The following is a 24,593-nucleotide window of genomic DNA, read 5'->3' as shown; positions in this document are numbered from 1 at the left end:
ATGATTTTACGAACCTCTATAAGGTCACCCCTCAGCTTCTTGATGCTCCGCGAAAAACAGTCCCAGCCTATTCAGCCTCTCCCTGTAGCTCAAACCCTCCAAACCTGGTAACATTTTCTGAACCCTTTCCAGTTTCTTCTGATAGGAGGGAAACCAGAATTGCACACAAGATTCCAAAAGTGGCCTAACCAATGTCCTGTACAGCTGCAACATGACCTCCCAACTCCTATACTCAATGCACTGACCAATCAAGGGAAGCATACAAACGCTGCCTTCACACATCATAACTATCTGTGACTCTATTTTCAAGGAACTATGAACGTGCACCCCAAGGTCTCTTTGTTCAGCAACATTCCCCAGGATCTTACCCTAAAGTGTAGAAGTTCTGCCCTGATTTGACTTTCCAAAATGCAACACTTCACATTTAAAGTCTATGCCATTCCTCGACTCATTGGCCCATCTGATTATGCTCCCGTTGTACTTGAGGTAGCCGCCTTTGATGTTCACTACACTTCCAAACTTGCTACCTGTACCTCCTATATTCACATCCAAATCATGTATGTAAATGATGAAAAGCAGTGGACCCAGCACTGATTCTTGTGGCACACCACTGGTCACAGGTCACCAGTCTGAAAAGCAACCCTCCACCATCACCCTCTGTCTTCTACCGTTGAGCTAGTTCTGTATCCAAATGGCTAGTGCACACTGTATTCCATGCGATCTAACCTTGCTGACCAGTCTACCATGAGGAACCTTGTCAAATGTCTTACTGTAGTCTATGTCGATCACGTCCACTGCTCTGCCCTTATAGATCCTCTTTGCTTCTTCAGAAAACCTCAGTCAAGTTTGTGAGACACGATTTCCCACATGCAACACTATGTTTACTATCCCTAATCAGTCCTTGACTTTCCAAGTACATGTAAATCCTGTCCCTCAGGATTCCCTCCAACAATTTGCCCACCGCCGATATCAGGTTCTGGTTTATCATTCCTTGGCTTTTCCTTACCACCGTTCGTAAATAGTGGCACCATGTTCGCCAATGTCCAGTCTGCCGGCACCTTACATGTGACTATTGATGATATAAGTATCTGAGCAAGGGTCCCAGGAATCACCTCCCTAGCTTTCCACAGAGTTTTAGGGTAGACCTGATCAGGTCCTGGGGATTTATCCACCTTTGTGTTTTAAGACATCCAGCATCACCACCTCTGTAATATGGACATTTTTTAAGATGTCACCATTTATTTTCCTACAGTCTATCTTCCATGTCCTTCTCCACAATTACACTGATGCAAAATACTCATTTAGTATCTCCCCATCTCCTGTGGTTCTACACATAGGCTGTGTTTAAACTAAGGAAACTTTGATAATTAATAATACATCACCTTGATTAATGCAGGCCAAATTACACTATTTACTCACCACTTCACAAAACATAGCATACAATCAACATTTTTCTTTCGTTCTGTATGCAGGTTTGTGGGGGAGAAAAAGCTTGATATTGGAAAACAATGATCACATTCAGCAATTGTACATAGGGGACTGAACACAGTTCAATGTTTGGCTGGATCTGGGGAATATCGAGGCTTCAAGTTATGATTCTGGGATTTGGCACTTGGGGTTTGTGTTGTTAGAGTAATCTATGTTTGTACAGTCAGTGCATGATTTATTTTTTTTCATTCATGGAATTTGTCATTACTGATTACACCAGCATTTATTGCCCATCCTTAGTTGCCTTTGAGGTGGTGGTGAGCTGCCTTCTTGATCCAACGCAGTCCATTTAGTGTAGTTAGACCTGCAGTGCTAATGGGGAGGTGATTTGGAAGTTTGGAAGGTAGTTGAAGGTGGTCAGTGATGGCAAAGCTACTGAATATCAAGAGGCAATGGTTACATGTTCTCTGGATCGGAGTGGTCATTATGTGGCACTTAACTGGTGTGAATGTTATTTGCTACTTGTCAGGTCAAACCTGAATATTGTCCAAGTCTTATTGCATTTGGACATGGGCTACTTCACCATCAGAGGAGAATGGTACTGAACTTGGCGCAACTATCAGCAGGAATCCCCATTTTTGTTCTTATGACACTGGAAATGTTATTGAAGTAGCAGAAAATGGTGACCTAATATGATACTCTGAGGAACTCCTACACAGATGTCCTGGAGCAGGGATGATTGACTTCAGACAACAACAACCATCTTTCTTTGTGTCAGGTATGACTCCAACCAGCAGGGAGTTTGTACCCATTCCTATGGATTCCAGTTTTACTCATGCTTCTTGGTGCCGCACTCTGATGCAACCTTAATGACCAGGACAGTCACTCTCTTCAGTTCTCTTGCCCATGTTTTAACCAAGGCTCTGTTGAGGTCAGGAGCTGAGTGGCATTGGCAGAACCCAAACTGAGTGTCAGTGAGCCGGTTATTGTTTGTACTTGATAGCACAATTGATGACTTCTTCATTGCTTTGTTGTTGATCAGAATTAGACTGATAAAGAATTAATTGGTTGGGTGTGTGTTGCTGGAAAAGTACAACAGGTCAGGCAGCACCTGAGGAGCAGGACAATCAACATTTCGGGCCAGAACCCTTCACCAGGAAGCCCTTTATCCAACCTCACTTTCTCCTAAGTAATTAGTCTTATTGTTGTTTGTGGACAGGACATAACCTGGGCAATTTGCTATATTCAAGTCAGTGTTGTAACTGTAGCGGTGCTGAAGCAGTTAGGTTAGTGTGTAGCTCATTCAGATTCAGGGACTTAACAACTATTTTTGGAATTTTGTCAAGACCCATATCCTCCTTCATGATCAGTGCCTTCAACCCTTTAAGATTTAAAATGCAGTGAATTGAATCCATTGAAGACTGACATCTGTGATGCAGGGATCTTCAAGAGGAGACAACGTTGAATCATTTACTCCACTTCTAGCTGAAAATGGAGATGGATACTTGGCTTGTGCTGGCTGCCTCATAGCTGAGATTGGGATATTTGTGCTGCCATCTCCTCCTGCTAGTCTAACTGTCCATCAGTCATTGTAACTAGATATTGTAGACCTGTAGAGCTTAAATCTGATCTTTTGGTTGTGGAATTGCTTTGCCTTGGAAACTGTTCACTTCTTGCATTGTTTGTAGTCCTATGTAGAGAAAGTGAGGACTGCAGATGCTGGAGATCAGAGCTGAAAATGTGTTGCTGGAAAAGCGCAGCAGGTCAGGCAGCATCCAGGGAACAGGAGAATCGACGTTTTGGGCATAAGCCCTCCATTCCCCAAACTGTACAATATTCTGTATGTTGACATGACTGGACACTATTGTGAGCTGCACTCCCATGAAAAGGCTATTTTGTAGTCTTCAGTTGACATTCTTTCCATTTCTGTGCTGGACTCTATCACTATGACTCTACTATTGACTTAAAAGAAGAACACACATCACTTGAGTTCAAAAACCCATCGATTACTAAGCAAGCAGAAGAGTACGCAGCTAGGATGGAATATCAGCCAAACTGCTTTAGCAAATACAGTCCCATCTACTACAACACCTGTATGTTCTCCGTCTTTGGTGGAAGGTAATGAATTAGTGATTTTATTATCGTGTGTGTTACAATGAGAAAAACAGTAAAATACAGTGAAAAGCTTTTCCACTAGTATCATTTTGAACAGTTTTAAAGAATAAGAAAAAGATATAGTTTAAACAGAGCCTATCAGCACTGAGCCAGCTCATTATTATCAACGCCTGCACCCCCGACCATCTTCCACCGCCTTGCCACTATCTGTACCAGGCTCAACCAATGTTGAAATCACCACTCTTCAGGTGCCATAGACCAAGTTTTCTCTGCTACAGCTTCACCATCGCCTGCATTGGACCCACCAACATCAGAGTTGCATCTGTTGCCACTGGGACCATTGGTCAATGCCACTGTGATTCCGTTCCGCCACTGCTTTGACACCGCCAGCACCGGACCTAACCAATGATGAAGTTGCCAATACTCGGTTGCCATTGTTCGCTGCTGAAGAAGGGCTTATGCCCGAAACGTCGATTCTCCTGTTCCCTGGATGCTGCCTGACCTGCGCTTTTCCAGCAACACATTTTCAGCTGTAGTCCTATGTAGCCTATTAAGTTTAAATCTCACTTCTTAGGCATGCTCTCCTGCTGCCTTTCGACGAGCATTGATTTCCTGCCTTGATGGTAATGGGGAATGATAGATAAGCTGTACCGAATTTATAAATTGTGATTTACTACAATTCCATTGTCTCTTTGCTCACAGGGCCTCAGGAATGCCAGGTTTGAATCCTAGATCTGTTCAAAATTTTCCCCATGTATCACAATAGTAGTGCTATCCACAAGGACTGTGTAATGATTATCTTTTCTGATACTGTCATGCTGATAGTTATTTTTTTCCCCCACGTTGGTTCCTTTCTCACCTGTGGCAGCTACATCCTTTATAACTTGGGTAGCACAGGGCAGTCATGTTACTACCAAGCCACGCTTGGAGATTTAATTCCTGCACCCAAGGTGTACATTGTGCCCTTGCCATCCTCCTGTGCTCCTGCTAGTTGTTCAGTGTGAAGAATACTAAATCTTACACAAAAATGTTGTGGATCTGACTGTAATGAGCACTGTCAGTTGTTAAATTTAAGCTCGAGACTGAGATCCAAGATGCAGTAAATAGGGTTCTTTCTGTCTAGCTAAAATGTTCTGGCTTTGTTTAATGGGCTGTATAATGGCAATATATTAGCTGTAACCTTGCCAGTCTGTAGAGGATATGTTTAAGATGTGTGGAAGTGTGTATCAATTATTTTGGAGAAATACTTTTCTTAACTTGTCTGTCTTGATTCAAAGTACATTGTCCATTAAAGTAATGTTTTCCTTTTATGTGTGGCTTTACAGTTCATGGAGAGTTAATGATAATTATTGTTGACTTATTCTAATTCTGTTCTATTGAGTCCAACTATCACAGGTGTAGAAAAGTTATTATTAGTGCATTACAACATCATCTATTAAATGAGTCAGTGAAAATGAAAAAAGTAGCACTTAAGAAAATCTTGGAGTCCTTAAATGAAAAGTTATTTTTATCCTGGCCGTGATTATTCTTTTGCCTTTTTGTTTCTCTTTTCCTCTCAGTTCTTTCTCTAAATGTTGATGGAAGGCTTGGCAACATGGGCCTCTCATTACCTGCCCTTGTTCTTGCTTTTCATCAATTATGCCCTATCCTGTGGCTATCATTTGCACCTGCACACACTGTAAGCACTCCAGCCACACTTTGAAGCAGCAACTATGATCTAAAGTTCACAGTAAAATAAAACTTTTGGCCATGAATTGCTTTACCATGACAGTTGGCTGGCTTAATTCAACACATTTGATTGCATTTAGAAGTATGGCAACTGGCAGTTAGCTGATGGAAGCATCTGATTATTTTTATCAGATATAAGTGCTTTTTGTCTCCTTGGCAGCTGTTTTTTCAAGTACGGGTTACATAAAACAATACAGCATAGGAACAGCCCCTTCAGCCCCTGGACCGTCATATTTTACCCTTCCATCTCTTACAGGATCCATATCCATCTATTCCCTTGCTAATCATGTATTCGTCCAGGTGCTTCTTGAATGCTGCTGTTGTGTCTGCTTCCACCGCCTTTCCTGGCAATGTGTTCCAGGCACTCACCACTCTTTCTTTGAATAAACTGCCTTCCACATCTCCACTGCACCTTGAACCAGGTCCCTCCACCCTGGGAAAAAGCCTTGTTTTCCACTCTGTCCATGCCATTCACAGTCTTTTAAACTTCAATTAGCTTACCCCTCAACTTCCTGCATTCCAGTGAAAACAAACCCAGTCTATCCGGCCTTTCTTCATAGCTAAAATCCCTCAGGCAACATACTGATAAACCTTTTCTGTACCCTCTCCAAAACATTCACATTCTTCATATAGTGTGGTGATCAGAAATGTATGTAATATTCCAAGTGTGGCCTAATTAAAGTTCTATAAAGCTGCAACATAACTTGTCTATTCTTATACTCAATGGCCCTCTAATGAAGACAAGCATGCCATTGGCCCTTTTTACTACTTTATCTCCCTGTGCTGTCACCTTCAATGATCTGTGGACCCACACGCCCAGATCTCTCTGCATATCAATACTCCTAAGGGTTCTGCTATTCACTGTATAATTTCCACCTGTACTTGACCTTCCAAAATGTATCACCTTGCGTTTATCCGGATTAAACTCCATCTGTCATTTTTCTGCCTCCAACTGATCTATATCCTGATGTATATATATATCCGTTATTACTATCTCAGTCAAAAATCAATGTAACATTCTGAAAAAAGAAACAACTTGAAATGTTTGAGCTATTATCAGGCTCAGTTTGTTTTTCAGATTTTGTTCTCTCTTTACAGCAATCCATACGTACAAAAACATCTTGTTAAATTTCTATATAGTTGAGCATTTTTTACATTTTTCTTTTTTTAAAAAAAGGTTTTGTTTCCTGTGTACTTTCATCATTTTAGTGGGGTTATAGGCCCAACTGAACAGAATGGCAAATGGAAGTTTTCAGACCCAAGCTTCACTACCACCTTTTCTGAAGGTAAAACTAATGTTAAGTGCTTTGGTCCAGCAGGTGGAGCTGTATAGTAGTAGCTGTGGCAGAAGATCGCAGGTTTCATGTGATGGTGAGATGGACCCTTTGCTAAATCTTATTATTGACCAATAGTGGGACTCCTGTTCAAGAGTTTCAATAACCACAAGAAAATATTGCCAGAAAATACTAAAACTTAGTATTCCTGTTTCTGCAGGAATTGTCAATGGAGAATACAACCACATTGGAACACATGGCTTTTGATCTTCTGTGACCTCAAAAATAGCAGATTTTGAGTGTAGTGTACCATGACATTCCGGTGTAACTTGACTTCCATTTTAAAGCTGCACCTATGTTATCATTTTAATAACTCATTGATGCAAGTATTTGGGGAAGTATGATGGGGTGGGAGAGTGGAGGTGATGAGGGCTGGAAGTGGAGAGGTGAGTGGAGAAGAACTGAAGGGGAAAGATCAGGAGATGGATAAGGAAGAATTGAAGTGGAGGGCAATGTGGTAAGTAGTTTGGCTACAAGAACAATGCATGAAGTAGAAGCAGAGAGTAACTTGTGGTGGGGCCAGCTGTCTGTCTCTGCCTGTCTCAGTCAGTCAGCTATCAGCATTTTGATGAGCTAATCTATCTCTCCTTTTACTGTCCTTTGCAGGAAAACACCTGACTGCCAGTGAGTACTGGACAGAATCTAAATTACAGCAAGAATAGGAGTTCAGTAAAAATGGGATTCTCATTCTGTACTTAAAGCTGAAGCTTATTCCAGGTAGCAAGCCTAAGTGTGCTTCTCAGATGTTGTTTTTGAGTGGTTGAACAAACTCAGTTGATCTGTGGTGAATTACATCTGTTGTATTACTCTGAGTAGGGGAGTGTCTTCCTTCTCAGTTCAGCCTGTCAAAAGCACAAGTTGCGCTCCAAGTTTTGAATGATTTCATCTTGAGACCCTCAATTAGTCTCGCATCCAGCTGCATTTTACTGAAGTGTCAAGTTGCAGCCAAATTCCTCGTGGTTATGTTGCAATATATAATTTGAGTTGAAAAATAATGTTAAACAGTTTCGGGCTTTAACAGATCGCCTTGTTCTTGTCAGAGTACAGCTGAAAATTAATGATGGCAGCCACTGGGGCAATTTGAAATTATATTCATTTAGTCAGACAAGTCATAGCACCTGACTGCAGAATGGGAAACAATAACAAACCATATCAGAACTTGGGCAGGAATCAGCTGAGGAAAATGGAAGCAGCTGACTAGCAAGGACTGCATACTGCAGGATAAAGGTGGGGGGAGAGACTGGCAAAAAATGACCTAGTCATTGCTCACTGGAATCATGATAACCGAAAACCAGTCTTGGAGCTCAGGTGTGGAAGAACAACTACTTGAAGGCCAGTAAGTGTAAGACAGTCTAATACATTTTTTTTTTTTTGAGATTTGTGTCAATACTGTTCTATGTACTTCACCTATTTTCGGGTCTGGTCCAAAGCTGCCTCCTAATCTCTACAAGACAATGTCAATGAGACCAATAGTGCAAGCCATTTTATGAGCATGGATTCGATTTGATTTACTTGATTTTATTATTGTCACATGTACTTGGGTACAGTGAAAGGTTTTTTGTTTTACATGCAGTACAGGCAGATCATACAATGCAAAGTGCATTTGCATAATAGATCAGAGCGAGGGATGTAACATTGCTGCTGCAGAGGAGGTGCACAAAGAGCAAGATCAACATTAAATTTAAAATTTTAGAGGTCCATTCAGAAGTTTAGTATTAGCGGGGAAGAAGCTGTTGTTGAACTTGTTAGTATGTATGTTTAAGCTTTTGTATCTTCTGTCCAATGGAAGAGGCAGCAAGAAATATAGATGGAGTCAATGGATGAAAGGTTGGCTTGCTTGATGGACCGGGCTGTGTAAAGGTTCCTAACTCTTTGTAGTTTATTATAGTCTTGGGCAGAGCAGTTACCATACCAAGCCATATGAATTTTGAGTTAAGGAGAATCCAAAGGGTTTTTACAAATACATTAAGGACAAAAGGATAACCAGGGAGAGAATAGGGCCCCTCAAAGATCAGCAAGGTGGTCTTTATGTGGAGCCGCAGAAAATGGGGGAGATACTAAACAAGTATTTCGCATCAGTATTTACTTTTGAAACAGGACATGGAAGGTATAGACTGTAGGGAAATAGATGATGACATTTGAAAAATGTTCATATTACAGAGCAGGAAGTGCTGGATGTCTTGAAATGCATAAAAGTGGATAAATCCCCAGCACCTGATCAGGTGTACCCTAGAACTCTGGGAAGCCAGGGCAATAATTGCTGGGTCTCTTGCAGAGGTACTTGTATCATCGATAGTCACAGATGAGTTGCTGGAAGACTGGAGGTTGGCTAACATGGTGCCACTGTTTAAGAAGAGTGGTAAGGATGAGTCAGGGAACTATAGACCAATGAGTCTGACATCAGTGGTGGGCAAGTTGTTGGAGGGAATCCTGAGGGACAGGATGTACATGTATTTGGAAAGGCAAGGACTGATAGGGATAGTCAACATGGCTTTGTATGTGGGAAATCATGTCTCTCAAACTTGATTGAATTTTTTGAAGAAGTAGCAAAGAAGATTGATGAGGGCAGAGCGGTAGATGTGATCTATATGGACTTCAGTAAGGCATTCGACAAGGTTCCCCATGGGAGACTGGTTAGCAAAGTTAGATCTCACGGAATACTGGGAGAACTAGCCATTTGGATACAGAACTGGATCAAAGGTCGAAGACAGGGGGTGGTGGTGGAGGGTTGTTTTTCAGACTGGAGGCCTGTGACCAGTGGAGTGCTATGACCAGGATTCGTGCTGGGTCCACTGCGTTTCACCATTTATATCAATTATTTGGATGTGAGCCCAAGACGTATCATTAGTAAGTTTGCAGATGACACCAGAATTGTGGAGGCATAGTGGACAGCGAAGAAGATTACTTCAGATTGCAACAGGATCTTGATCAGATGGGCCAATGGGCTGAGAAGTGGCAGATGGAGTTTAATTCAGATAAATGTGAGGTGCTGCATTTTGGGAAAGCAAATCTTAGCAGGAGTTATACACTTAATGGTAAGGTCCGAGGGAGCGTTGCTGAACAAAGAGACCTTGGCGTGCATGTTCATAGCTCCTTGAAAGCAGAGTCACAGGTAGATAGGATAGTGAAGAAGGCATTTGGTATGCTTTCCTTTATTGGTCAGAGTATTGAGTACAGGAGTTGGGAGGTCATGTTGTGGCTGGACAGGACATTGGTTAGACTACTGTTGGAGTATTGCGTGCAATTCTGGTCTCCTTCCTATTGGAAAGATATTGTGAAACTTGCAAGGATTCAGAAAAGATTTACAAGGATGTTGCCAGGGTTGGAGGATTTGAGCTCAGGGAGAGGCTGAACATGCTGGGGCTGTTTTCCCTGGAGCATTGAAGGCTGAGGTTTACAAAATTATAAGGGGTATGGATAGGATAAGTAGACAAAGTCTTTTTCCTGGGGTGGGGGAATTCAAAACTAGAGGGCATAGGTTTAGGGTGAGTGGAGAAAGATATGAGACCTGAGGGGCAACATTTTCACGCAGAGGGTAATGCGTGCATGGAATGAGCTGCCAGAGGAAGTGGTGGAGGCTAGTACAATTGCAACATTAGAAAGGCATTTGGATGGGTATATGAATTGGAATGGTTTGGAGGGATATGGGCTAGATGCTGGCAGGTGGGAGTGCATTGGGTTAGGATATCTGGTCGGCATGGACGGGTTGGACCGAAGATTCTGTTTCCATGCTCTATGACTCTATGATAGATGCACCACAGAAAGCATTCTATAAAAAATGCTAAGAGTCATTATGGACATGCTGAATTTCTTTAGCCTCTTGAGGAAATAGAGGCATTGTTGTGCTTTTTCAATGTCACATCAATGTGGATGACCAGGACAGCTTAGTGATCATGACTTCTCGGAACCTGATGCTTTTGACCATCTCCATCTCAGCACCATTAATGTTGAGGGAGAGATTGTTATTTTTACACTGTGTCACCAAGCACTGTCTCTTGTATTTTGTCTCATCATTTTGAAATTCGGCCGACAATGGTGGTGCCGTCAGCAGACTTGCAGAAATATGTATATAGCGAACCGAAACAATGTGGCTTTGAACACTTTTCACTATAGTCTTGTGTTCCTATACTTGAGTACACGTGACAATAAAATCGAATTCTAAGCCATGATATAGAGTTCCAGTGTTGGACTGGGATGGACAAAATCAGAAGTCAGATGACACTAAGTTATAATCCAATTACTTGAAATCACAATCTTTGGAACGCTGCTCCTTTGTCAGGTGACATAGCCTCCAAAAGTATCCGTGTAACCCCGTACTTCCCATAGCTAATGTAAAACATCCCTTTACCTGGCGAATGAGCAGTACTCTGAAAGCTTGTGATTTCAAATAAACCTGTTGGATGACAGTCTGATGTCATACAATTAGTTATAAATCATAAGTCAGCAAGTAGAGATCGTTTACATGACGAACACCAAAGATCATCTTGTGAACACCTCTGTTTGCGTACCTGTAATCTGAATCTGTGCTTATTCTTAGTATGGGCTAGGGATACTTCTTTCGTGTACATGAATAAAAGTGTAAATATTCTCAGTGTCCATAAATCTAAAATGCAAAATAAAGTATTCCTATACTTGACTAATACATTCTGTTGTATTATGAAGTTGAAGGCATGTACTGTACCTTTAAGAGAGACTTAATGCTGTTCTGCACTGAGGGCTTACAAGAGCAGTCTCAGTGTCCTGGAAGCTTGAAAATATGGACAATTTGACTGTGAAATAGATACCTGAGTTGGTTGCTGTTTTGACAACAATTCGAATTTAACCAATCAATTTAAGTTATGCCCAAGGATACTAAAGCCCAATCGAGTTTAAACCTATTGTTTTGCCAACATTGAACCAATGAGATGATCCGATGTTGGGGATATAAAGAGGCAGGCATTTTGAAAATCAGAGTAATTGTCATAGAGAGAGAGTCCCAAGATGTTGAAACACTCCAACAGAGGTACCTTTTCTTATAAAACATATTCGCAGTGAAAAGAAAGAAGACTTACCCAGGGAGATCTTCAGCTGGAGGAAGACAGGCATTGAAGTCAAAAGCCGCTGTGTGGTTATTGAAATTAAGTTGATGTAATTTTAATAAGTATTTTATTGGAACAATATATTGTTATAGAGTTGGAGGCAGGTAGATAACAACATTTAAGAGAAAGGGGTGGCTTAAAATTGTGAATAGTTGTTTAATGTTCACTTTGAGTTAAGGAATAAATTGATATTATTTTCTTTAAATGGTGGAATTTGGGAATTCTCTGTCATTCATCGAACATAGAACATTACATTGCAGTTCAGGTCCTTCAGCCCTCAATGTTGCACCAACCTGAAGCCCATCTAACTTACACTATTCCATTCTCATCCATCTGCCTATCCAATGACCACGTAAATGCCCGTAAAGTTGGTGAGTCTACAACTGTTGCAGGCAGTATGTTTCACGCCCCTACTACTCTCTGAGTAAAGAAACTACCTCTGACATCTGTCCTGTATCTGTCACCCTTCAGTTTGAAGCTATGCCTTCTCATGCTAGCCATCACCACCTGAGGAAAAAGGCTCTCGCTGTCTGCCCTATCTAACCCTCTGATCATCTTATATGTCTCAATTAAGTCATCTCTCAACCGTCTTCTTTGTCACAAAAACAGCCTCAAGTCCCTCAACCTTTCCTCATAAGACCTTCCCTCCGTACCAGGCAGCATCCTACTAAATTTCCTCTGAATCCTTTCCAAAGCTTGCACATCCTTCCTGTAATGCGGTGACCAGAATTGTACGCAATACTCCAAATGCGGCCACACCAGAGGTTTGTGCAGCTGCAGCATGATCTCATGGTTCAGAAACTCGATCCCTCTACTAATAAAAGTTAACATACCGTATGTCTTCTTTTACAGCCCTATTAACCTGGGTGACAACTTTCAGGGATCCATGTACATGGACGGCGAGATCTCTCTGCTCATCTACACTACTAAGAATCTTACTATTCGCCCAGTACTCTGCATTCCTGTTCCACCTTTCAAAGTGAATCACGTCACACCTTTCTGCGTTAAACTCCATTCGCCACCTCTCAGCCCAGCTCTGCAGCTTACCTATATCCCTCTGTAACCTACAACACCTGGCACGGTGGCTCAGTGGTTAGCACTGCTGCCTCACAGCACCAGGGACCCAGGTTCAATTCCTGCCTTGGGCAACTGTGTGGAGTTTTGCACATTCTCCCTGTGTCTGCGTGGGTTTCCTCCGGATGCTCCAGTTTCCTCCCACAATCCAAAGATGTGCAGATCAGGTGAATTGGTCGTAGTGTTAGGTGCATTAGTCTGGGGTAAATCTTGGCTAGGTCTGGGTGGGTTACTCTTTGGAGGGTCGGTGTCGACTAGTTGAGCCGAATGGCCTGTTTCCACACTTAAGGAATTTAAAAACCATTTGGCACTATCCACAATTGTACCGACCTTAGTGTTGTCTGCAAATTTACTAACCCGTCCTTCAGTGCCCTCAGCTTGGTCGTTTATAAAAATGACAAACAGCAGTGGACCCAAAACAGATCCTTGTGGTACACCACGAGTAACTGAACCCCTGGATGAGCATTTCCGATCAATCACAACCCTGTCTTTTTTCAGCTCGCCAATTTCTGATCCAAATTGCTGAATTGCCTCAATCCCATGCCTCCATATTTTCTGCAATAGCCTACAATGGGGAACCTTATCAACCACCTTACTGAAATCCATATATACCACATCAGCAGTGTTACCCTCACCCGCCTGTCTGGTCACCTTCGCAAATAACTCAAGGTTTGTGAGGCCTGACCTACCCTTCGCAAAACTGTGTTGACTATCCCTAATCAAACTTGTTCCTTTCAAGATGATTATAAATCCTATCTCTTGTAACCTTTTCCAACACTTTACCCACAACTGAAGTAAGGCTGAGTGGTCTACAGTTACCAGGGTTATCTGTACTCCCCTTCTTGAACAAGGGGACAACATTTCCTATCCTCCAGACTTCTGGCACTATTCATGTAGACAATGACAACATAAAGATCAAAGCCAAAGACTCTGCAATCTTCTCCCTGGTTTCCCAGAGAATCCTTGGATAAATCCCATCCAGCCCAGGGGACTTATCTATTTTCACACTTTCCAGAATTGCTAACACCTCCTCCTTGTGAACCTCAATCCCATCTAGTCGAGTAGGCTGTATCTCAGTGTTCCCCTCGACAATGTTGTCTTTTTCCAGTGTGAATACTGACGAAAAATATTCATTTAGCACTTCTCCTATCTCCTCTGACTCCACACACAACTTCCCACTACTGTCCTTGATTGGGCCTTATCTTACTCTAATCATTCTTTTATCCCTTATACCTATAGAAAGCTTTAGGGTTTTCCCTGATCTTATCTGCCAACAACTTTTCATGTTCCCTCCTCGCTCGCCTTAGCTCTCTCTTAGGTCTTTCCTGGCTACCTTGTAACTCTTAATCACCCTAACTGAGCCTTCACATCTCATAAGCTGCCTTCTTCCTCCTGCGTTCAACAACTTCCTCCCTGTGTGACAGGTATGTACTTATCAAGGACGCACAGTAGCTGTTCCTTGAATAAGCTCCACATTTCAATTGTGCCCATCGTCTGCAGTTTCCTTCCCCATCCTATGCATCCTAAATCTAGTCTAATCGCATCGTCATTGCCTTTTTTCCAGCTGTAATTGTTGCCCTGTGTTATATACCTATTTCTTTCCATCGCTAAAGTAAACATAACTGAATCATGGTCACCTACCTCCAAATCTAATTTGTTGGCCTGTCTACATACTGTGTTAGACAGTATGCAGACAATGGACCAAAAACTAGAGTACTTAAACTGTAGTATTCCCAGTCAATATTTGGAAAGTTGAAATCCCCAATAACCCTGTCACTCTTGCTCCTATCGAGAATCACCTTTGCTATCCTTTCCTCTAAATCTTTGGAACTATTTGAAGGCCCATAGAAATCTCCTGACAGGGTGACTTCTCCTTTCCTGTTTCTAATCTCAGCCCATACTGCCTTAGTTGATGAGTCCTCGAATGTTATACTGTCCTTGACTAACAATGCCACACCTCCATCTCTTTTACCATCATCTCTGTTCTTACTGAAACATCAAAATCCCAAAATCTGCAGCAACCATTCCTGTCCCTGCTCTACCCATGTCTGTGAAATGGCCACAACATTAAAATCCCAGGTACTGCCCCATGCTGTAAGTTTCCCCCACCTTATTTCGAATGCTCCTGGCATTGAAATAGACACACTTCAAACCAACCTTTTGCTTGCTGGTGCCCTCTTGCAAATCTGAAACCTTATTTTACACTTCCCTACTCTCAACCTCCTCTACACTCAAACTACAATTTGGGTTCCCATCCTCCTGCTGAATTAGTTTAAACCCACCCGAAGAGTATTACCAAATTTCCCCCCCCTCCTGATATTGGTACCCTTCTAGTTCAGCTGAAGACCATCCTGTTTGTGGAGGTCCCACCTACGCCAGAAATAGCCCCAATTATCCAGGAATCCAAAACCCTCCCTCCTGCACCATCCGTGTAGTCACGTGTTCAACTTCTGTCTCTCCCTATTGCTCGCCTCGCTAGCACGTGGCATGGGCAACAAACCAGAGAGAACAACTCTGTTTGTCCGAGCTCTAAGCTTCCACCCTTGCTCCCTGAATTTTTCCCTTAAATTCCCATTTCTCTTCCTACTTATATCGTTGGTGCCTATGTGGACCACGACTTGAGGCTGCTCTCCCTCCTCCACAATGATCCCAAAAAAACAGACATCACAAACCCTGGCACCTGGGAGGCAACACACCAACCATGAGTGTCTCATTCCCACAGAACCTTCTGTCTGTCCCCCTAACTATGGAGTCCACAATGACTAATACTCTGCTCCTCTTCCCCCTTCTCTTCTGAGCAACAGGGACAACTGTACCAGAGACCTGTGCCCTATTGCTTACCCCGGTAAGTCGTCCCACTGACAGTATCCAAAAAGGTATACTTGTTATTGAGGGGACCGGCCACAGGGGCTCCCTGCATTGCCTGCCGGTTCTCTTTCTGTCCCCTGACTGTAACTCATTTACTGTCATCTTGTATCTGAGATATTTTAAAAGATTATGAGACGAGGTGAGCTTTTCTGGTCGTTTAGTTGAATTAACAGAAGGGTTCGTTGCCATGTCATAACACCCATCTTATATGGTACCTAGATTAAGGTTTTTGTTATGTCAGGGGATTGTCATTATTTAATTTCCCAATTTAATTATGAAACATTTTTAGGTAATGATGCGCAGTTCGCAGCCATTGACTGGAACCAATGGAAGACGGTGTAAAGATGATGAAAAATTGATCAATGCCACGCTGTGGGCAGGAAAACGTGGCTATATCATTGACACGAGATCACTTAATGCTGCTCAACAAGCCAGAACCAAAGGAGGTGGTTTTGAACAGGAAGCACATTACCCTCAGTGGAGACGAATTCACAAGTCCATAGAGAGGTAAGCTCAAACCACGTCAGTGGCATTAACTTCTGATTTTTATACCCTTAATTCAGTCATAATTGATGTGTTGCAAAGTCTTTATTTTTAAATTGCAATAGTTTTGATATCTGATTTATAGAAAATCGGCATTTTCAGTTAAAGCTTGAATCATGACCAGCTATTTCAGCATGATTCTCTAATATGCAAAGATTCCCAAGATTTCCTTCACAACACATTGCCTTTTAGCTCTGGAATCTATTGAGGCTGTGTTCTTGTCTTTGTAACTCAAGCAGAGATCAAAGTTAATTCATTCATATGCATACAGTATGAAGTCTTCCATATGCATGCATTTCCAGTCTGTTAACTGCCTTTGCATCTCACTATTTCTAAATCATGCATTTTGTCAATGCTAGTAATTAAAGCATATGTCAACATTGAATCACATTGTGAATTCTCCCCCTGTACAATATGCAATGTTGCTGCACTTTCTCACCCAAAGACTATTGGTGAGGAAAGTACAGCTTAGAAAAAGTTAGCTTTCCCAGGTACTCTGTAATTGCAGAACACAGAAGCAAATGACCTTGCCGAAACCATAATCAGTTGCCCCTCTGCATTTGCAACTATCTTTTTGAAAACTGCTTTTTCTGAATCATAGAATCGTTTTTGTGCAGAAAGAGGCCACTTGGCCCATTGCATTTTCACCAACCCTCCAAAGAGCATCCCGCCCAGACCCAGTGCCCAAACCTATCCTGTATTTCTCATGACTGATCTACCTAACTGAGACATCCCTGGATACTACCAGACAATTCAGTATGGTCCACACCACCTAACCTGTACATCTTTGGGAGGAAACCAGAGGACTTGGAGGAGATCCTTGCATACACTCAGAGAATGTCTTGGTGGAGTTTTAAGTCGCCCAAGGTGATATCGAACACATCCTCATAATTCAAGAGAAATGCTGACACTCATCATCAAGACTCGGGAACAATTTGGCAAGGTACTTTAGACCACTAATATTGGGTAAAGAGGTGGGGTAAAACGATATCAAAGTCCAGGAAGCAGGAATATTTTGAATTAGTAGAAATGAAAAAGAAAACCAACACATGTCAAAAGATCCATGGCAAGTGGCACAGTATGGTGTGTAAGTGGCTTTGTTATTGGTATCCAAGTTTGTTAGCCTATTGCCAAAATGCCCTACATCAGATGGTTAGATTCTGTCTCGTTGGAGATGGCCATTGTCCAGCATGTGTATGGCAGTAATGTTACTTGCTGCTTAGCAACCCAGGTCTTGCTGCATAGAGTCATAGAGATGAACAGCATGGAAACAGACCCTTTGGTCCAACCCGTCCATGCCGACCAGATATCCCAACCCAATCTAGTCCCACCTGCCAGCACCTGGCCCATATCCGTCCAAACCCTTCCTATTTATATAACCATCCAAATGCCTCTTAAATGTTGGAATTGTACCAGCCTCCACCACATCCTCTGGCAGCTTATTCCATACACGTACCACCCTCTGCGTGAAAACGTTGCCCCTTAGCTCTCTTTTATATCTTGCCCCTCTCACCCTAAACCTATGCCCTCTAGTTCTGGACTCCCCGATCCCAGGGAAAAGACTGTGTATTTATCCTATCCATGCCCCTCCATAATTTTGTAAACCTCTATAAGGTCACCCCTCAGCCTCCAACGCTCCAGGGAAAACAGCCCCAGCCTGTTCAGCCTCTCCCTCTAGCTCAGATCCTCCAACCCTGGCAACATACTTGTAAATCTTTTCTGAACCCTTTCAAGTTTCACAACATCTTTCCGATAGGAAGGAGACCAGAATTGCATGCAATATTCCAACAGTGGCCTAACCAATGTCCTGTACAGCCGCAACATGACCTCCCAACTCCTGTACTCAATGCTCTGACCAATAAAGGAAAGCATACCAAACGCCGCCTTCACTATCCTATCTACCTGCGACTCCACTTTCAAGGAGCTATGAACCTGCACTCCAAGGTCTCTTTGTTCAGCAACAGTCCCTAGGACCTTACCATTAAGTGTATAAGTCCTGCTAAGATTTGCTTTCCCAAAATGCAGCACCCCACATTTATCTGAATTAAACTGCATCTGCCACTTCTCAGCCAGTTGGCCCATCTCGTCCAGATCCTGTTGTAATCTGAGGTAACCCTCTTTGCTGTCCACCACACTTCCAATTTTGGTGTCATCTGCAAACTTGCTAACTGTACCTCAGACAGAATGTAAATGACAAAAAGTAGAGGGCCCAGCATCGATCCTTGTGGCACTCCACTGGTCACAGGCCTCCTGTCTGAAAAACAACTCTCCAACACTACCCTCTGTCTTCTACCTTTTGAGCCAGTCTCTATTCAAATGGCTACTTCTCCACGTATTCCATGAGATCTAACCATGATAATCAGTCTCCCCATGGGGAACCTTGTTGAACGCTTTACTGAAGTCCATATAGATCACAACTACTGCTCTGCCCTCATCAATCGTCTTTGTTACTTCTTCAAAAAACTCAATCAAGTTTGTGAGACATGATTTCCCACGCACAAAGCCATGTTGACTATCCCTAATCAGTCCTTGCCTTTCCAAATACATGTACATCCTGTCCCTCAGGATCCCCTCCAACAACTTGCCCACCACTGAGGTTAGGCTCACCGGTCTATAGTTCCCTGGCTTGTCTTTACCACCCTTCTTAAACAATGGCACCACGTTTGCGAACCTCCAGTCTTCCGGCACCTCAACTGTGACTCGATGATACAAATATCTCAGCAAGAGGCCCAGCAATCACTTCTCTAGCTTCCCACAGAGTTCTCGGGTACACCTGATCAGATCCTGGGGATTTATCCACCTTTAACTGTTTCAAGCCACCCAGCACTTCCTCCTCTGTAATATGGACATTTTGCAAGATGTCGCCATCTATTTCCCTACAGTCTGTATCTACCATATCCTTTTCCACAGTAAATACTGATGCAAAATATTCATTTAGTATCTCCCCCATTTTCTGTGGCTCCACACAAAGGCCGCTTTGCTGATCTTTGAGGGGCCCTATTCTCTCCCAAGTTACCCTTTTGTCCTTAACGTATTTGTAAAAACCCTTTGGATTCTCCTTAATTCTGTTGCCAAAGCTATCTTATGTCCCTGTTTTGCCCTCCTGATTTCCCTCTTAAGTATACTCCTACTTTCTTTATACTCTTCTAGGGATTCACTTGATCTATCCTGTCTATACCTGACATATGCTTCCTTCTTTTTCTTAACCAAACCCTCAATTTCTTTCGTCACCCAGCATTCCCTATACCTACCAGCCTTCCATTTCACCCTGACAGGAATATACTTTCTCTGGATTCTTGTTATCTCGTTTCTGAAGGCTTCCCATTTTCCAGCCGTCCCTTTACCTGCGAACATCTGCCTCCAATAAGCTTTCGAAAGTTCTTGCCTAATACCGTCAAAATTGGCCTTTCTCCAATTTAGAACTTCAATTTTTAGATCTGGTCTATCCTTTTCCATCACTATTTTAAAACAAATAGAATTATAGTCACTGGCCCCAAAGTGCTCCTCCACTGACACCTCCGTCACCTGCCCTGCCTTATTTCCCAAGAGTAGGTCAAGTTTTGCACCTTCTCTAGTAGGTACATCCACATACTGAATCAGAAAATTGTCTTGTACACACTTAAGAAATTCCTCTCCATCTAAACCTTTAACACTATGGCAGTCCCAGTCGATGTTTGGAAAGTTAAAATCCCCTACCATAACTACCCTATTATTCTTACAGATAGCTGAGATCTCCTTACAAGTTTGTTTCTCAATTTCCCTCTGACTACTGGGGTGTCTATAATAGAATCCCAATAAGGTGATCATCCCTTTCTTATTTGGGGAGAAAGTGAGGTCTGCAGATGCTGGAGATCAAAGTTGAAACTTTATTGCTGGAACAGCACAGCAGGTCAGGCAGCATCCAGGGAACAGGAGATTCGACGTTTCGGGCACAGGCCCTTCTTCAGGAATGAGCAGAGAGTGTTCAGCAGGAGAAGATAAAAGGTAGGGAGGAGGGACTTGGAGGAGGGGAGTTGGAAATGTGATAGGTGGAAAGAGGTCAAGGTGAGGGTGATAGGTCGGAGTAGGATGGAGGCGGAGAGGTCAAGAAGAAGACTGCAGGTCAGGAAGGCGGTGCCGGGCTGGAGGGATCCGGCTGAGACAAGGTGGGGGGAGGGGGGATGAAGAAACTGGTGAAGTTCAAGTTCATCCCCTGCGGTTGGAGGGTTCCCAGTCGGAAGATAAGACGCTCCTCCTCCGACCGTCGGGTTGTTGTGGTTTGGCGGTGGATGAGTCCAATGACCTGCATATCCTCGGTGGAGTGGGAGGGGGAGTTGAAATGCTGTGCCACAGGTTGGTTGGGTTGGTTCGTCCGGGTGGCCCAGAGGTGCTCTCTGAATCGCTCCGCAAGTAGGCGGCCTGTCTCCCCAATATAGAGGAGGCCACACCGGCTGCAGCGGATGCAGTAGATGATGTGGGTGGAGGTGCAGGTGAATCTGTGGCGGATATGGAAGTTTCCCTTGGGGCCTTGGAGAGAAGTGAGGGGGGAGGTGTGGGCGCAAGTGTTGCACCTCCTGCGGTTGCAAGGGAAGGTGCAGGGAGTGGTGGTTGGGTCGGTGGGGGGTGTGGATCTGACAAGGGAGTCGCGGAGGGAGTGGTCTCTACGGAAAGCTGATAGGGGAGGGGAGGGAAATATATCCTTGGTGCTGGGGTCTGTTTGGAGGTGGCGGAAGTGACGGCGGATGATGCGCTGTACATGGAGATTGGTGGGGTGGTAGGTGAGGACCAGTGGGGTTCTGTCCTGGTGGCGGTTGGAGGGGCGGGGCTCAAGGGCGGAGGAGCGGGAAGTGGAGGAGATGCGGTGGAGAGCACCGTTGACCACGTCGGGGGGGAAATTGCGGTCCTTGAAGAAGGAGGCCATCTGTGTTGTACGTATTTTGAACTGGTCCTCCTGGGAGCAGATGCGGCGGAGACGAAGGAATTGGGAGAATGGGATGGCGTTTTTACAGGGGGCAGGATGGGAGGAGGTGTAGTCCAGGTAGCTGTGGGAGTCGGTAGGTTTGTAGTAGATGTCCGTGTTGATTCGGTCGCCTGAGATAGAAACAGAAAGGTCTAGGAAGGGGAGGGAGGAGTCCGAGACTGTCCAGGTGAATTTGAGGTCGGGGTGGAAGGTGTTAGTGTAGTGGATGAACTGTTCAACCTCCTCGTGGGAGCACGAGGTAGCGCCGATACAGTCATCAATGTAGCGAAGAAAAAGATGGGGGGTGGGGCCAGTGTAGTTGCGGAAGATGGATTGTTCCACATACCCTACGAAGAGGCAGGCATAGCTGGGGCCCATGCGGGTGCCCATGGCTACTCCTTTTGTTTGGAGAAAGTGGGAGGATTGGAAAGAAAAGTTGTTCAGGGTGAGGACCAGTTCGGTCAGTCGAAGGAGGGTGTCGGTGGAAGGGTACTGGGTGGTACGGCGGGAAAGGAAGAAGCGGAGTGCTTTGAGAACGCCTCATCTTCACCATGGACATCCAGTCCCTGTACACCTCCATCCCCCATCACGAAGGCATCATCTCCCAGACCGTCCATAACCTCATCACCTCAGGGGACCTCCCATCCACCTCCTCCAACCTCATAGTCCCACAACCCCGCACCGCCCGTTTCTACCTCCTGCCCAAAATCCACAAACCTGACTGCCCCGGACGACCCATCGTCTCAGCCTGCTCCTGCCCAACCGAACTCATCTCGGCATACCTCGACACGGTCCTGTCCCCATTAGTCCAAGAACTCCCCACCTAAGTTCGTGACACCACCCACGCCCTCCACCTCCTCCAGGATTTCCGCTTCCCCGGTCCCCAACGCCTCATCTTCACCATGGACATCCAGTCCCTGTACACCTCCATCCCCCATCACGAAGGACTCAAAGCACTCCGCTTCTTCCTTTCCCGCCGTACCACCCAGTACCCTTCCACCGACACCCTCCTTCGACTGACCGAACTGGTCCTCACCCTGAACAACTTTTCTTTCCAATCCTCCCACTTTCTCCAAACAAAAGGAGTAGCCATGGGCACCCGCATGGGCCCCAGCTATGCCTGCCTCTTCGTAGGGTATGTGGAACAATCCATCTTCCGCAACTACACTGGCCCCACCCCCCATCTTTTTCTTCGCTACATTGATGACTGTATCGGCGCTACCTCGTGCTCCCACGAGGAGGTTGAACAGTTCATCCACTACACTAACACCTTCCACCCCGACCTCAAATTCACCTGGACAGTCTCGGACTCCTCCCTCCCCTTCCTAGACCTTTCTGTTTCTATCTCAGGCGACCGAATCAACACGGACATCTACTACAAACCTACCGACTCCCACAGCTACCTGGACTACACCTCCTCCCATCCTGCCCCCTGTAAAAACGCCATCCCATTCTCCCAATTCCTTCGTCTCCGCCGCATCTGCTCCCAGGAGGACCAGTTCAAAATACGTACAACACAGATGGCCTCCTTCTTCAAGGACCGCAATTTCCCCCCCGACGTGGTCAACGGTGCTCTCCACCGCATCTCCTCCACTTCCCGCTCCTCCGCCCTTGAGCCCCGCCCCTCCAACCGCCACCAGGACAGAACCCCACTGGTCCTCACCTACCACCCCACCAATCTCCATGTACAGCGCATCATCCGCCGTCACTTCCGCCACCTCCAAACAGACCCCAGCACCAAGGATATATTTCCCTCCCCTCCCCTATCAGCTTTCCGTAGAGACCACTCCCTCCGCGACTCCCTTGTCAGATCCACACCCCCCACCGACCCAACCACCACTCCCTGCACCTTCCCTTGCAACCGCAGGAGGTGCAACACTTGCGCCCACACCTCCCCCCTCACTTCTCTCCAAGGCCCCAAGGGAAACTTCCATATCCGCCACAGATTCACCTGCACCTCCACCCACATCATCTACTGCATCCGCTGCAGCCGGTGTGGCCTCCTCTATATTGGGGAGACAGGCCGCCTACTTGCGGAGCGATTCAGAGAGCACCTCTGGGCCACCCGGACGAACCAACCCAACCAACCTGTGGCACAGCATTTCAACTCCCCCTCCCACTCCACCGAGGATATGCAGGTCATTGGACTCATCCACCGCCAAACCACAACAACCCGACGGTCGGAGGAGGAGCGTCTTATCTTCCGACTGGGAACCCTCCAACCGCAGGGGATGAACTTGGACTTCACCAGTTTCTTCATCCCCCCTCCCCCCACCTTGTCTCAGCCGGATCCCTCCAGCCCGGCACCGCCTTCCTGACCTGCAGTCTTCTTCTTGACCTCTCCGCCTCCATCCTACTCCGACCTATCACCCTCACCTTGACCTCTTTCCACCTATCACATTTCCAACTCCCCTCCTCCAAGTCCCTCCTCCCTACCTTTTATCTTCTCCTGCTGAACACACTCTGCTCATTCCTGAAGAAGGGCCTGTGCCCGAAACGTCGAATCTCCTGTTCCCTGGATGCTGCCTGACCTGCTGTGCTGTTCCAGCAATAAAGTTTCAACTCCCTTTCTTATTTCTCAGTTCCACCCAAATAACTTCTCTGGATGTATTTCCGGGAATATCCTCCCTCAGCACAGCTGTAATGCTATCCCTTATCAAAAATACCGCTCCCCCTCCTCTTTTGCCTCCCTTTCTATCCTTCCAGTAGCATTTGTATGTTGGCACAGAGGTCACTAATTGTGCAAACTGTGTGGATCATCATCCAGCCTCCTCACTTCTCACCTTTATAATTGAAAGGATGTAATTGAATTAACATACTTTCTTTTTAATCACTCGTGTCCTTTCGGTTGTTCTGCCATTCACTATGATCATGTATGCTCCTAAAGAGGTTGTAAATTTAGTGGGAGCTGGGACTTGAAGACAAGGAATCTGTATAGGTACACTGTAATTCTTAATACTTTCCATCCTTGGCATTCTCCCTCTACCATATGCCGTTTCCCAGATCAAAATTACGGATAACTAATAGTGTTGGCTCCAGTCAAAATGTTCCAAGCTTTTAAGAGGTGAAGGCTAGACTTGTGCTTATGAACTTGTGGTATCCATTCTCGCACCCTGTGCTCAAGCATGCAGTCACTTAAAAGTGCATTTGGGGTTGGCTACCTACATTGGAAGCAATCGGCACAAGCTAATGGCACATCAAAATTCCTGTGCCTCTGTTTTCAGATCTTTATGAACTTTGTGATCCAAATCATGAAGAGTAAAGGGGGAAATTTGATTCCAGTCCTGTATAGAAACTGTATAAAGCCTGGGAAATCCAAATGTGACTGAGGAAGATTTTTTTTTCAAAAAAGTGTGGTGTTCTTGGGGAGTGAGACTACAAATTCATGAAAGATGCATTTAAGGATCAGAGAAGTTGGTAAGAAGTAAGTATCGCTCACTAAGCTAGAGATATGGGTTGAAGAGAGAAGAGGTGGTGGTGGTGGAG

At 44.6% G+C, this 24,593-nt stretch overlaps 1 protein-coding gene across 2 annotated transcripts in view; it reads left to right on the top strand.

Moving 5' to 3' along the window:
* mtmr9 (myotubularin related protein 9) overlaps nt 1–24,593 on the top strand; it is a 75,395-nt gene that overhangs the window by 18,455 nt on the left and 32,347 nt on the right. For both annotated transcript variants that reach the window (XM_087979805.1, XM_043682436.2), the window contains exon 5: nt 15,915–16,132. In XM_087979805.1, the coding sequence (XP_087835931.1) occupies nt 15,915–16,132 (218 nt within the window). The remainder of the gene's footprint in view (nt 1–15,914; nt 16,133–24,593) is intronic.

This window comes from Chiloscyllium plagiosum, unplaced genomic scaffold (assembly GCF_037043375.1).
Source record: "Chiloscyllium plagiosum isolate Xiang-an unplaced genomic scaffold, Cpla_swu_hap1 HiC_scaffold_3, whole genome shotgun sequence".
Taxonomy (NCBI): Eukaryota; Metazoa; Chordata; class Chondrichthyes; order Orectolobiformes; family Hemiscylliidae; genus Chiloscyllium; species Chiloscyllium plagiosum.
Note: the sequence above shows the minus strand (reverse complement) of the source record. Positions and strands in the feature narration are given on the sequence as shown.